Source organism: Polypterus senegalus, chromosome 5 (assembly GCF_016835505.1).
Source record: "Polypterus senegalus isolate Bchr_013 chromosome 5, ASM1683550v1, whole genome shotgun sequence".
Classification (NCBI taxonomy): Eukaryota; Metazoa; Chordata; class Cladistia; order Polypteriformes; family Polypteridae; genus Polypterus; species Polypterus senegalus.
In genome coordinates, this window is record NC_053158.1 from 64,282,051 (window position 1) to 64,296,446 (window position 14,396).

Sequence of the window (14,396 nt, forward strand, 5' to 3'; positions counted from 1 at the left end):
TTAAGTTAAATTAATAATTATCTAGAAGCTTCTCCATTCCACCTAAAACTCCCCAGCCACTTTGTAATCCTTAAGACCCGTCCCAGCAGCCCACTTTCCAGGTCCGTTTACCCCAAGATGGCAATCTCCTCATTCTTATCTTTTTTCCAGTTTTTCTTTTGTTTTTTTTTTTTCTTTACTTTCCTCAGGATGATGTACTTCCTGTTACACTTGGCATCAACATAAAAGTCCTTCCTGTGTTCACATGACCTCCTACAGTCTTTTCAAAATAAAAGTTTGTAAGGAATTGCAGTTTCAGTAACACCCCAATCCCTTCTACAAGTGTTCCTCGGTCACAGTGGGCAATTTTTGCAAAAGAATTGGGATGGACTGCTACAAAAGTTACAAGCTCAGCTGGTGAGATGGCGTGTAAGGAGATGGACATCACAAGTCGAGTTACCACAATTCAACCACAAACAGTCCAAAAAGTCAACCCATGGTTGGCTTTAGCTCAAATACTCCTGGATCAGTTTGAACGGATGAGGCTGGGAAAAGTCTAGCGTGGTGTCAATATGGCCGGACTGGGACCACAAGACTGGCTGAATTGTATGAAAGTTTACTCCAGTACTGTCCGTTCAATGAGACTTTGGAGATCTTTCCTTAGTTTGGACTCTGGAAGATACCCAGTTATATAATTATACTATTAGCCCGTGTACTGCAGTTTCACATCATGTTGCACAAAAGTTTTACAAAGTTTTGCTTCACCAAATGTAAACAGTTAACTGGACAAACAACAAGAGCAGAAACGGGAGTGAACTCCATGTGATTATTGGAGACATTTTTAACAAAAAGATGGGCTTTTCCAAGGAGTGGCGTGACACTTGTGCTCAAAGGTGCGATTGTTAGTTGCACTTCTGCCTGATTTCTTTATCGCTGCATGTACAGCAGTCTGGAGCTCAATAATCATTTGTGTAGAGCAGCAGCAGCAGCAGCCATCGAGTCTTCTTTCTTCTTTCCATAACAAGCCACGCAGTTGTAAGTTCAGGGCTGACAGAGACTTCAGTTATGGACATTTGCTGGCCTCGTCCATGCCCAATGGGGGCGCCACATCTGTCAGACTTTGTCCTTTTAGAATTGTAGCCATACTCGAGCCATGCACATTTATTAATGTATTCTCCAGCATGGAGATATTATGACAGGAGAAATACGAGACAAAAGAAAGAAAATCAATCGGTTTATAACTACGGCTTTCAACAAAGCAAAATGCGGGGTGCAGACGCCGTCCTGTCTTTTAGTGGCTGAAGAAATCGTTTAATAAGAACAAGGGACACAACTGAGTTTTTCTTTAGTAATTAGTAAAATGTTTACTTGCCCATTTTCTAGTCTCACAAAAAGCTAAGATTTTTTTGCTGTAATACATTATTGATACATTATGTCCTGCATGATGTTACCTGTTTGTGAGCCTGTGCTCCTGGTGGCCCAGGGGTCTTCAGTGTGCTGCCATATTGGGCTTTTCTCCAGGGTCATAAGCATGGCTGTTTTCAAGTCCATCTCCCTAATGTGAACTTTCACTTACCCAACTCGTAATATCTTTGGCCAAACATTGTTCAGCTTCATACACTGCTGGTGCCCGGTCTTGTCTTAATAGGCATCGCATCTTTGTGATACCCTCAGCCTTCATCATCATCTGACAAAATGCACTGACTGATACACTGACAGCCTCGCAGACCCCAGCTGCAGAAGCAAATCGATTGACAATGAACTCGCTGTCGTCCTCGTCGTCCTCCTCCTCCTCATGGCCTGGTGAGCTCCCCCTGCCACCCTTCGCTGCTTTCTCAGGCTTAGCCTCCCTATGGCTCTGTGGGTTTTCAGCCCCCAAGTTCTTGCCAACAAAACTCCACAGTACTTTGTGCCATGAGAGAGAGACCACACATCACACCACCTCAGGGCCCGAGTGCAGCTTGAATGGAGTGGAACAGTGCCAGTTCTTTTTACGGTGGCTGGCGTGCCAATCCTGCCACCAGCCCCCAAGTGTTCCCTGTAGCTGGAGGACATGCTTGCAGGGCAGGACGCAGATTAACGTCATACCTGGACGAAGCAATTGCGGGTTAAGGGTGTTGCCCAAAGGCCCAACAGAGTAGAGTCACTTCTGGCATTTACAGGATTTGAACCGGCAACCTTCTGAATGCCAGCGCAGATCCTTGGCTTCACAGCCACCACTTGTGCCACCAGAGGCTCTGAGAAATGTTCACTTACACTTAATGAAAACAATCCTGAGGGTCAGTTATGGCGTAGCATTTGTACGGCCCACCCATATCAGGATCATCGACCTCAATAGTTTTAAAGATCACAGAGGCAAACGAGCAAACGGACCAAACCTCAGCTCTCCTCAGCTAAAGTGACACGATGACCTTTTATCAGCAGAGCCAGCAGTCCAAGTCAACAGAAGCTCTCATAGGACCCTCTGCTTACAACCGACAAAGAGACTTCAGATACTGGGAACAGTCCAATGTTCTTCATGAGCGGATTGAGATGAGGTTAGCACTTGAAAGTCGAAAGACATTCTCAGTGTGGCCGTCCTACTGGACAAGGCCAAGTCCGGGGCTGCTGCCTCACGTTCGCTCTTCAGAGACCCCCGGCTGCAGTTTTCACTCCCCCATTTCTGTATTTTAGATGGACATTTGTGTTATGTGAGCGTGTTTCTACTTTGTGTTAATCTGCGCATTCCCCAAAAACACGTTATTTAGTGAGAAGTTCTTAGTGTACAGTGGTGTGAAAAACTATTTGCCCCCTTCTTGATTTCTTATTCTTTTGCATGTTTGTCACACAAAATGTTTCTGATCATCAAACACATTTAACCATTAGTCAAATATAACACAAGTAAACACAAAATGCAATTTTTAAATGATGGTTTTTATTATTTACGCAGAAAAAAGAAATCCAAACCTACATGGCCCTGTGTGAAAACGTAATTGCCCCCTGAACCTAATAACTGGTTGGGCCACCCTTAGCAGCAATAACTGCAATCAAGCGTTTGCGATAACTTGCAATGAGTCTTTTACAGCGCTCTGGAGGAATTTTGGCCCACTCATCTTTGCAGAATTGTTGTAATTCAGCTTTATTTGAGGGTTTTCTAGCATGAACCGCCTTTTTAAGGTCATGCCATAGCATCTCAATTGGATTCAGGTCAGGACTTTGACTAGGCCATTCCAAAGTCTTCATTTTGTTTTTCTTCAGCCATTCAGAGGTGGATTTGCTGGTGTGTTTTGGGTCATTGTCCTGTTGCAGCACCCAAGATCGCTTCAGCTTGAGTTGACGAACAGATGGCCGGACATTCTCCTTCAGGATTTTTGGTAGACAGTAGAATTCATGGTTCCATCTATCACAGCAAGCCTTCCAGGTCCTGAAGCAGCAAAACAACCCCAGACCATCACACTACCACCACCATATTTTACTGTTGGTATGATGTTCTTTTTCTGAAATGCTGTGTTCCTTTTACGCCAGATGTAACGGACATTTGCCTTCCAAAAAGTTCAACTTTTGTCTCATCAGTCCACAAGGTATTTTCCCAAAAGTCTTGGCAATCATTGAGATGTTTCTTAGCAAAATTGAGACGTGCCCTAATGTTACAGTGGTTTGCGTCTTGGAAATCTGCCATGCAGGCCGTTTTTGCCCAGTCTCTTTCTTATGGTGGAGTCGTGAACACTGACCTTAATTGAGGCAAGTGAGGCCTGCAGTTCTTTAGACGTTGTCCTGGGGTCTTTTGTGACCTCTCGGATGAGTCGTCTCTGCGCTCTTGGGGTAATTTTGGTCGGCCAGCCACTCCTGGGAAGGTTCACCACTGTTCCATGTTTTTGCCACTTGTGGATAATGGCTCTCACTGTGGTTTGCTGGAGTCCCAAAGCTTTAGAAATGGCTTTATAACCTTTACCAGACTGATAGATCTCAATTACTTCTGTTCTCATTTGTTCCTGAATTTCTTTGGATCTTGGCATGATGTCTAGCTTTTGAGGTGCTTTTGGTCTACTTCTCTGTGTCAGGCACCTCCTATTTAAGTGATTTCTTGATTGAAACAGGTGTGGCAGTAATCAGGCCTGGGGGTGGCTACGGAAATTGAACTCAGGTGTGATACACCACAGTTAGGTTATTTTTGAATAAGGGGGCAATTACTTTTTCACACAGGGCCATGTAGGTTTAGATTTTTCTCCTCCCTAAATAATAAAAACCATCATTTAAAAACTGCATTTTGTGTTTACTTGTGTTATATTTGACTAATAGTTAAATGTGTTTGATGATCAGAAACATTTTGTGTGACAAACATGCAAAAGAATAAGAAATCAGGAAGGGGGCAAATAGTTTTTCACACCACTGTATTTTGATGACCTCGTATTCTCAATTATGTTTATCAAGAATGTGGATTTATATTTCTAAAAACACTTCAGCATTCCTTCTATTTGTTAAGTGTCACAATATGTACCATACAACCAGAAGCGTAACCTCCATCGAAAAGTGTGAGACACAATCAAGACATCGAAAAAGAAACCCGAAGTCTTGGTGACTTTTTTAAATACGCACAATGGTGTGCAGTTGGAGTTGCAGTTTGTGAAATCCGTTTCATTAAATACGCAGTCGCTGGGAGCCCAAAGGCCACTAAGCTGCAGCAGCCATTGCATATGCTGTTAAACTTCAAGAAGAGCCGCGTGGGACGCCACAGACTCGCACAGACTTGGAGACCCCTTGTTATTAATCACGACCAGGGGTCCCCAACTCCGGTCCTGGAGGGCCCTTACATGGCATCCAAACAGAAATGAAATGTGAAGTGAGGGAGTACACAAAAGAGCAACGAAGTCCGGATCTCAAACTCCAACCAGTTACTTAACTGGGCCCCTGATTCTAATTCCATGGCTTGTTGCTGCTCTCAGTGTGCAATGGCGGCATACATTTCCAAAATTGTGGATTTTCTCTTTTCTGGTAAAATGTTAAGCACACCAACATTCCTGAGACCTTCACCTTTCTTTATTTTCAGATATTACATGTTGGACATAAAATTAATTCAAAAGAAGTTAATCAGGAGCAAAAACAGGTGACCAAGAAAAGGGTTTGAATGAAAACCTGCAGCCACTGCGGCCCTCCAGGACCAAAGGTGTAGACCCCTGATCTGATCGCAACAGTGAAATGGCAGCTTTGCTCTTCATTACTTTGTAGTTGAACTTTGAATTCACACACAGATACTGCAGAGACTCCATGTATGCCCATCAGTTTCAAACAACAGATCGGGGTCTTTATTTGTACCCTTTATGTAATTAGTAGTTTGTTTCTACCTACTTGTCTGCCCTTAATGAAGAGGGCTACACAAAAATAAACCGAAGCGCCTGGGCTCACTCTGTTAAAGGCCCTCAAACCCCAAGGCTGCCATGTCAGCTTCTGTCACCAGTCACCTTCAGTCTTCACCTTGAGATGTCCAACTGGAGGCCTCGGTCAACAAGCCGCCTCCCCCCAACTGGGCCGGCCAATCAGATGAAAGGACCCTTTTATTTGATAAGGTGCCACATGAGAGGTTGGGCATCAAGTTAAAAGAAGTGGGAGTTCAGGGTGATGTTTTTAGATGGGTGCAGAATTGGCTCAAACACAGGAAGCAGAGGGAGATGGTGTGAGGAACCTCATCAGGACTGGCCGATGTTAAGAGTGGTGTTCCACAGGGGTCAGTGCTAGGGCCGTTGCTATTTTTAATATATATAAATGATTTAGATAGGAATATAAGTGACAAGCTGGTTAAGTTTGCAGATGATACCAAGATAGGTGGATTAGCAGATAATTTGGAATCCATTGCATCATTACAGAAGGACTTGGATAGCATACAGGCTTGGGCAGATGAAATTTAATGTCAATAAATGTAAAGTATTACACATAGGATGGAAAAATGTTAGGTATGAATACACAATGGACGGTCGGAAAATCGAGAGTACACCTTATGAGAAGGATTTAGGAGTCCTAGTGGACTCTAAGCCAGGGGTGTCAAACTCCAGGCCTGGAGGGCCACAGTGGCTGCAGGTTTTCATTCTGACCCTTTTTGTAGTAAGTGACCAGTTTTCACTGCTAGTTAGGTATCTTCTTTTCTTTAGCCCTGTTTTTAAGGATTCAGTCCCCTGAATTGATTCTTGTCTTCATTAAATGACAGCCAAACAGAAATGAGACTGAAACGAGCCAGGAGATGACCAGCTAAACTGGGGATTCAAATCCCAACCAATTTACTCCAATCAGTTTCTTAACGAGATGCTGATTCTTGCTGTTAATTAAACCCGTTGTTCAATTCCACCTTTCTTTATTTTCAGCTATTGTGTGATGGGCACAGGTTAGCTGGTCATGTGGCGGCTTGTTTCGTGTCTTCATTATTGGTTGCCTGCTAATTAAGGAATCATGTCAATTAAAACAAAGGCAAAAAACTGATCACTAATTAAGGAGATGGTTAGAATGAAAACCTGCAGCCACTGTGGCCATCCAGGCCTGGAGTTTGACACCCCTGCTCTAAGCTATCGACTTCCAGAAGGTGTTCAGAAGCCATTAAGAAGGCTAACAGAATGTTAGGTTATGTAGCACGATGTGTGGAGTTCAAGTCCAAGGAGGTTCTGCTCAGCCTTTATAACACACTGGTGAGGCCTCATCTGGAGTACTGTGGGCAGGTTTGGTGTCCAGGCTACAAAAAGGACATAGCAGCACTAGAAAAGGTCCAGAGAAGAGAGACTAGGCTCATTCTAGGGCTACAGGGGATGAATTATGAAGAATTATTAAACGAGCTGAGCCTTTTTAGATTAAGCAAAATGAGATTAAGAGGTGACATAATTGAAGTGTTTAAAATTATGAAGGGAATTAGTACAGTGGATTGAGACTGTTATTTTAAAATGATTAAAACATGACGACAGAGTTGCAAACTTGTTAAGGGCAAATTTTGGACAAATGTTAGGGAAGTTTTTCCTTACATAAAGAACAATAGACACTTGGAAGCTACCAGGTAGTGTGGTAGACAGTAGGGCTTTAGGGACTTTCAAAACTCAACTCGCTATAATTTTAGAGGAATTCAGTGGATAGGACTGGCGAGCTTTGTTGGGCTGAATGGCCTGTTCTCCTCTGATTGTTCTACCTGATAATTCCAGTGCTCCTTTATCAGACAGGACTTTGCCATAGGCAGGCAAACAACTTGGCAGAAGAGCACTGGCACCAAGTGCCACCATTTCTCATCCAGCACTCAATACTCATAAATCCTGGAATCAGTCTGTTTCTTTATCAAACCCACTTATTCCAAACATGGCATCACAGAAGGTCAGGAATTCCAATCTTGAGCTTTGTAATTAACAAAACATGTAAAAGTCAGGATGTGAGCCTGATTCCATTTCAAACTGAAGGTGGTACATTTTGACAAGAAACAGAAACGATTAAATGCATAATTTCACAAGTTGTCTAATAAAACCAAGTGCCTTAGAAACACAAGCTGAGAGTGGACCACCTGCCTTCTTCCTCTTTATTAGATCTTTACCAACAACAAACAGCAGCCACCATTGGGGTTGAGTTTATCTATAACATCCAACTGCCCCCAAACACTCTTCTTTCAGCTTTCAAATCCATTCTTGTTGCGTCACCCACCATCACTTCCATCTCCCAGTCACTCTCCACTGGCCAGTCCCCAGCTTGTTTTCTTCCCCCTCAGTGAAATTCCAAACACACCCCTGGCCACTCTCTTCTTGGTCCTCTCCAGCTTTGCTTAATATTCTTCCATCATCACCTCCACCCTACAGAGCCTGCATGAAGAGAACCTGACAAAGTCATGATGGTGTCCACAGCTTCACCAATGTCACATGAGCCAAGTCTGTCCCATCGTACACTTTGCTCAGATCTCCTCATCCCCACCCACATGGCTGAGCTGAACCACCACACTTGCACCTTTGCCCAGAGTCTGAGCAGTTTGTTGCCATGAATTTGTACACATTTGACCGGATCGGTGGGCTTTTTTTTTTACTGCTGGATCACTTCACACAGCTGTTCCTCAAATGAGCCCATGCTTTCATGGATGCATAACCACACAGTCACAGCCTAGTGGACCCTCACAGTGACATGGAAACAACAACGCACTGCAATGCCCAGCTGGCACATCACATCTACAACGTCCCACAAGTTTTTCCTGTGATTTCTTTCATTTTTCATAATTCCTTTTACTCCCCCCGACATCAAACCAAATCGCATTTCATTAACTATCACTGGCTCTTCTCTGAAGTCAGCACTTGGTGGTGTCATAAACCATGGATAATAAATCTGATCTTTTCATTTTCATAAGTACATTTTTGCTCTTTGTTGTAAATTCTGGTACCCTGAAAGCCTCCAGTGTTAAGACCCCAAGATTAGCAACCACTCCAGCTGTGCTCATTTCCGGTGACCTTCCAATGGGGTCTTCCTGGTGGAGCCTCACATGGACTTTATGCTCAATTTATTTTTAAACACAAGCCAAGTAGAAGTAATTCTTTTGTCACCACTGTGGCTCTGAGGCACAGTGACCTCCAGTAGTGTACCACCCAACACTGGACCCGATCCACAGTAGTCACTAACCAAGTCTTGATGGCACATCAGCCACTCCAGAACAACATTTGCACTTTTTCATAAGTCTCCTACAAGGTCTTCTGGGAGGGGATTTTGAGTTTTTCAAGAGAGTCAAACTTCTACTTTGTCGTGAGCCGCAGTCTTCAGCGAGCGGCGTAAACATCTCAAGGGGATCTGTGGCTACTAACTTGCAAAACGGTAACACAGAGCTCAACAGCAGCCCCCATTTTAAAAGGCCTACGGTGTTCTTACTGAGATGAAGTTCATGGCCGCATTCACCCATGAGGACAGCACTAGCAGCTTCTTGGCAGGCTGAATGCCAGTTTTGGTTTTTTTTTTTGCTCTTTTCATATCCTTATCAGAATTCCAAGCACACAATTCGCATTACTAGTTGATAATAAACATAACTTTAAATGGACAGATTTTATTTTTTCCAATGTTTACGAAAAGCCAGCATCAATAATTTGACAAAAAAAATCTTAAAGGTAGCCAGCCACCCTGTGAGGGTTTACACAGCAGTGGCCGTAACGGTTGTATATACTTTGGGCAGAGCAGCACTGAATTACAAAGTGAGGCAACAGATTTCCTTGGACCTTCCAGCCTAGAAGGAGTAAGGCAGCAGAAGGCAAACGACAGCACACTGAAGGATGATGGAATTACCCATGCAACAGTAAAGACTAATGGACGAGCAGCATAGGTGTGCAATAATTAGTTGTTTTTCCCCACTGTAATCAACCAAATGTAAGACGACCAACGTCAAGGAAGTGAAGAATTCTCTTACACGACCAAAAAAAACCTTTCCAGTGGGTGCTTTAAGGCAGTTTTCACACAGGTAAAGATAAATGAACTTTAACCGTGTTTAACTATTTTAACAGTTATCAGTTGCTTGCCATTCAAAGGCTTACGCAAACTGAACTATTCTGTAAACTTGAGTCTGTACGTCAGCGTTCAGATGCAACAAAGTTTCCCTCATTCAGTATTTAAAAATGCGTAATGAATACACACTCCTGCATAGTACAAGAGGGGAAACCTGCAAAATGTCCAACATTTGCTTTCTGATCTGCATACGAGTATGCAAATAGCACAGACTTCCACAAAAATGTTTGAAATTGGTAAGTCGCAATAAATAAGGTACAAATGAGTCCAATTATTCAGTGTATCACTTTAAGACCTTTTAAAAATAACCCGTCTGCTTAATATTTACACTTAGAAAAATCATTAAGTTGGAATGCAATTTTAGACATCAATCACCGGACAATTAGGGGATTTCATAATCTGAGGCGGGCTGAGGGAAGTTAAGTGCTTCATTGAATGAAAGAAAGATGTCTGGAGCATCGGTTGCAGACCGTGTAAGGTCTGGGAGAATTAGAAAGACACCAATATTTATTGCACATCTATGCAGACAGTGCTTGAAAATGGCAATTAGTTTATCAGTCACAATTATTGCTCTTCATCTTCAAGTATTTCTAGTCGACGGGGTCCATACAAAAGAACATAAGCTATATGCCAGTCTCCACCTCCAGACAGTTTAAGAATATCTTCGGGAGACACGACGCTCACCTTGTCATCATCAAACTTGACCCACTCTTCTGAAAAAACACAAAGAAAAGCAAATGAAACAAAAAAAAATAAATAAAATACATTCACCAGGTACAAAGAGAGTGAAATCGGGAATATCGGTCCTTACCAAGAGAAGTGAATGCATGAGGAGATGTAGGAAAGGCACACACCTAGTAAGAAAACCCTCTGGGTGTGGGATATCAGAGGGAAATGAATGGCGATGGAAAAAGAGAAAGCGGGCCGAAGAGGCTAACCAAGTTAAATAAACTACCGAGAGTGATTGTTAGTTATCTGAGGTCAACCTTGTGTGCAAACAAATGAGTGTAAGTAGTAGAAACAGACTGAATACATATTTGGGTTATTAACAGAAAAATAAAATGCAAAAATACAAATGCTGGGGGAAAAAAAAAAACACCCAGATGTAGAATACAAGTATTAATTGCAAAGCTTTCTCATCCTCAAATACTTCCTGTGCCCATGTGCCTCGTCCTTACAATGAAACAATCAAATGGTCAAATAAGATATTTGTGTCTGTTCACATCAAACCCAAACAGCTATAAACCCTGGCACTCGTAGCTTAATTTGCTTCTTTCACTGCACTTGGCTAACTGTGTAACAGTCAGTCATCGGAGGGCTCGTGCGCAGCCCCCTCTACTTGAACCCCCTAACTCCCTCCAAAACCTGCATAAGAGCAGCAGCTTACTGACGGTCTGACTAAGACGTCTGAATCCACAGTCAGTTTTGTGTCAAGAGGAGAGTTCAGCTGTGGTGCTGTGCAAAAGCCTTGGGCTCTTTTGAGAACGTGCTGTAAAACAGTATGCCTTCGAAAATAATCACACAAAACGAGTTTAGTTAATCAATAAACTTCCTAGAAAGTGTAGTAAGCAGGGAACATATATATATACACACATACAGTATATATATATATATATATATATATATATATATATATATATATATATAGATACATACACAGTATATATATATATATATATATATATATATATATATATATATATATATATATATAGATACACATATATATATATATATATATAGATACACATACAGTATATATATATATATATATATATATATATATATATATATATATATATATATATATATATATTTGGTGTGATCCCACTTTGCCTTCTCTTAGGCCCCCTTGCTCACCGTTTCTGACAGTACTTGCCTGGTAGTTGTACCAGAGAATTTGCCACAGATCAGCTGTAGACTTTGGATGTTATACTTGCTTCAAGAATCTGTCTGTACTTCTCGGCTGTGTGGAGGCCATTAAGTTTGATCCAATCAATAACTCAGTTTACAGAAACGCTGCCCTAAACGTGCTGGGAACCTCCACTGTGCTTCACCGTTGCCTACAGTCACTCATCTATGTACCGTTCTTCAGCCCTATGCTGGCCAAACTGTCCTCTGTTACAAACAGAAACTTCACATTTTGACACGTCAGTCCAGAGTGCCTCCTGCCATTTTACAGCGCTTCAGTCATTTTGTTTCCATGCCTATGTGAGTGTTTTGGATTCATTTCTGTCTTGGACGAAGACCACTTATCGAGGTAGTGGATGGGTGTACCAGGGTTCCTGTGGTTTCCTGTTTCAAAGGTAAGTAAGCTTGATGCCTCTGTCATCTGCTGCACTCAGTTTCCATGGCTGAGCAGAGCTTTTTCGGTTCTCAGTCTTGCCCGTTATTTGTGCTTCTGCAGAAGAGCATAGACAGTACATCTACAAAGACGTGTCTAATGCAAAATGTCTGCTTAGAAGAGACCTCGATGATGCAAGATGAGCGAGCACCTTGTGTCTTGTCACAACACTCACTCTGGTCACAGTGTAAGAATTGCAGGGTGACCACACCTTTGTTGTATGGCCGTCTCTTTCTCATTTTTATTCCCTATAGACAGCAGTTTCTGTCTCCGTTAATCACGTTGATTCAACCTACACTTTATGTTATCAATCCGGAGTACCTACAGTATATATAACCCAGCACTTGATTAAGCAAATAGAAGAAAAATCTCACATTTTTCGATTGGTATGTGGTCCATTACAATGTTACAGTGTCCTCCTTTAAGGACACTCATCTTATTGTATTGCTTCACTTTTTGCAAGAGGAATGGTTCAAAGACTGAAATAAGCTCTTTTCTATTAACTCACTAAACCAAAAGACATAAAATAATGAACTAAGAATGCATATTTCTGTGAACTGTCTAAAGTGCACAAGACTTTTGCATAGTACTGTATAAACTGAAAGCCATTTTTAACTCTGTGCACAAGTTCTGGTTCTTGCCTCTCTAGTGATGTGCGCACCATCGTGAGCCAGTTTGAAATGCTAAAGCCTGGTCCAGATGGAACTGTTCTGAACATCTGCCTTTCATCTGATGGTCATTTCAACTTTAAAACACCACCAATCTGTTTGTAAATTAAATAGAATTATGCAGATTTGCTTACAGCAGATGAGAGTGCATTACCTTAGGCATCATTATGTACTGCAACCTATCTATCATGGAAAAAATGTAATTAATTCTGAATTCAGACAGACAGACAGAACTGCCTTACTAAATAAATAGCTGCACAAATGACAACATGCCTTGACTAAACTGAAGGGAATGAAGAGGTGGGGCTTAGTTTCATGTGCTGAGCCTAAAACAGAAAAGAAGTGTGACATCTTGTAATACTTCCTTCAAAGAGCGAGGTGGTGAGAAGGCATCTTCAGGTCTGCACAAGTATATTTTGAGTTTTTGATTTTTATTTATGGACTGGCCTAGATAGTTAAATGTTGAAAAATTCCCAGTTACCTGTTTTCCTTTTGACCCAGGCCACATAATGACCAGATGAACTAGACCTTCCTTGGTGTGTCAGAACTGCCTGCAAGTCGTAATAACCGCTGTTATTAGAGCCAGTATCTGAAAGAAGACAGAAAGTTACACACATCCGTGAAATTGAACACCTATCGATTCATTTTTTTTTTTTAATCAAGAGTTAATGATTGAAGATATAGCACCTGTTATGTTTTGAGCTGAATAATGATTGCAACAAAAGGTTAATAATTATTGATAGGGAAAAAAAATAAAGAACTCAGCCACATAAACATCTTAGAAATGTTGCAAGAGACCAATGAAGGACAGAATGATTAACTAAATAAGTTGGAGTACCAAATAAACACAATTTGCTACATGCATGCAATTATTTCTGAACCTGCTAAATGTAGTTTTCAGTTTTGGGGGTGAGAATCAAGACAGAAAGCAGTACATTAAAAACCACACATCACCAGTTTAAAGTTGTATATTTGAGAAATGGAAGGGAAAACCAGTGCCCCAGAAAAAAAGACCAATACAGACATGGAGAAGATGGAATACAGATTACAGGCCCAATCCCATTATAGTGAATTCCGAAGTAACAATCATCCTGCTTTAGCTCCCATCACTGCTGTGGCACACCAGGAGAGTGCGTGGAGCAGCAGGTCAAATCCGGGGTTAAATGTTCTAAACATTGTGCGACAAGCACGTTACACGGTAAGCCTGACCCTGCAGAGGACAACCAGCTGCTTCGCCCTCGGTTTGCTGCTTACCAGACGGAGCAGAGCACCTACTGTTCCTGTGCTACTGCTGTCAGAGATGGCAAATCTTTGGCCACCCTGGTCACAATGGTATACCTATTTTCCCCATATTCGCTATAACAAAATCTCTGTTGTAACAAAATACTTTTATGGTCCAATGAATTTTGTTACAACAGGATTCCACCTGTATTAATAAATCAATCATTTAATTTAAAATCTATTCAATACATAAAATATGTTTTATAAGCCAGTACAGCCCTCACATATAAGGGGCTACATATAGCCCTGCATATACTGTTTATTTATTAATATGATTTCTGTCTGTTTGGTTGATGATGAACTCTGCACTTACCATCTGGAAATGAAAAAGGCTCATATTTGACGTCTTTTAATGGGGTACTAACTTTATTTCCCTAATAAAAACAAAGGAGACATGGTTAGCATATTTTCTGCGAATAAGCAAGTAACACACTTTCTGACCTGTTCCATGTCAAACAGCAAAAGTTATTTAGAAGGGAGACACATATTCTCTAATAAATAATATATTCATTTATTTACACTACTGGTCAAATGTTTGGGCTCACCCAGAAATGTTTATGTGTTTCATAGAAATGGATATCTTTTAAATCAAGATACCATTAAACAGATTAAAAATATAGCCAAGGCATTACTAGTGTTTCTAATGGCTATTAATGCTTGAC

The 14,396-nt window shown here is 41.5% G+C and overlaps 1 protein-coding gene across 1 annotated transcript in view; it reads right to left on the minus strand.

The window, feature by feature from the left end:
• Positions 1–8,969: 8,969 nt before the first annotated feature.
• Positions 8,970–14,396, minus strand: part of usp14 (ubiquitin specific peptidase 14 (tRNA-guanine transglycosylase)) — a 72,766-nt gene continuing 67,339 nt past the window's right edge. Inside the window, exons 14-16 of the mRNA XM_039754720.1 lie at positions 14,048–14,108; positions 12,935–13,042; positions 8,970–10,154 (exon numbers count right to left, since the gene is read on the minus strand). Coding sequence (XP_039610654.1) covers positions 10,006–10,154; positions 12,935–13,042; positions 14,048–14,108 — 318 coding nt within the window. The 3' untranslated portion in view covers positions 8,970–10,005. The remainder of the gene's footprint in view (positions 10,155–12,934; positions 13,043–14,047; positions 14,109–14,396) is intronic.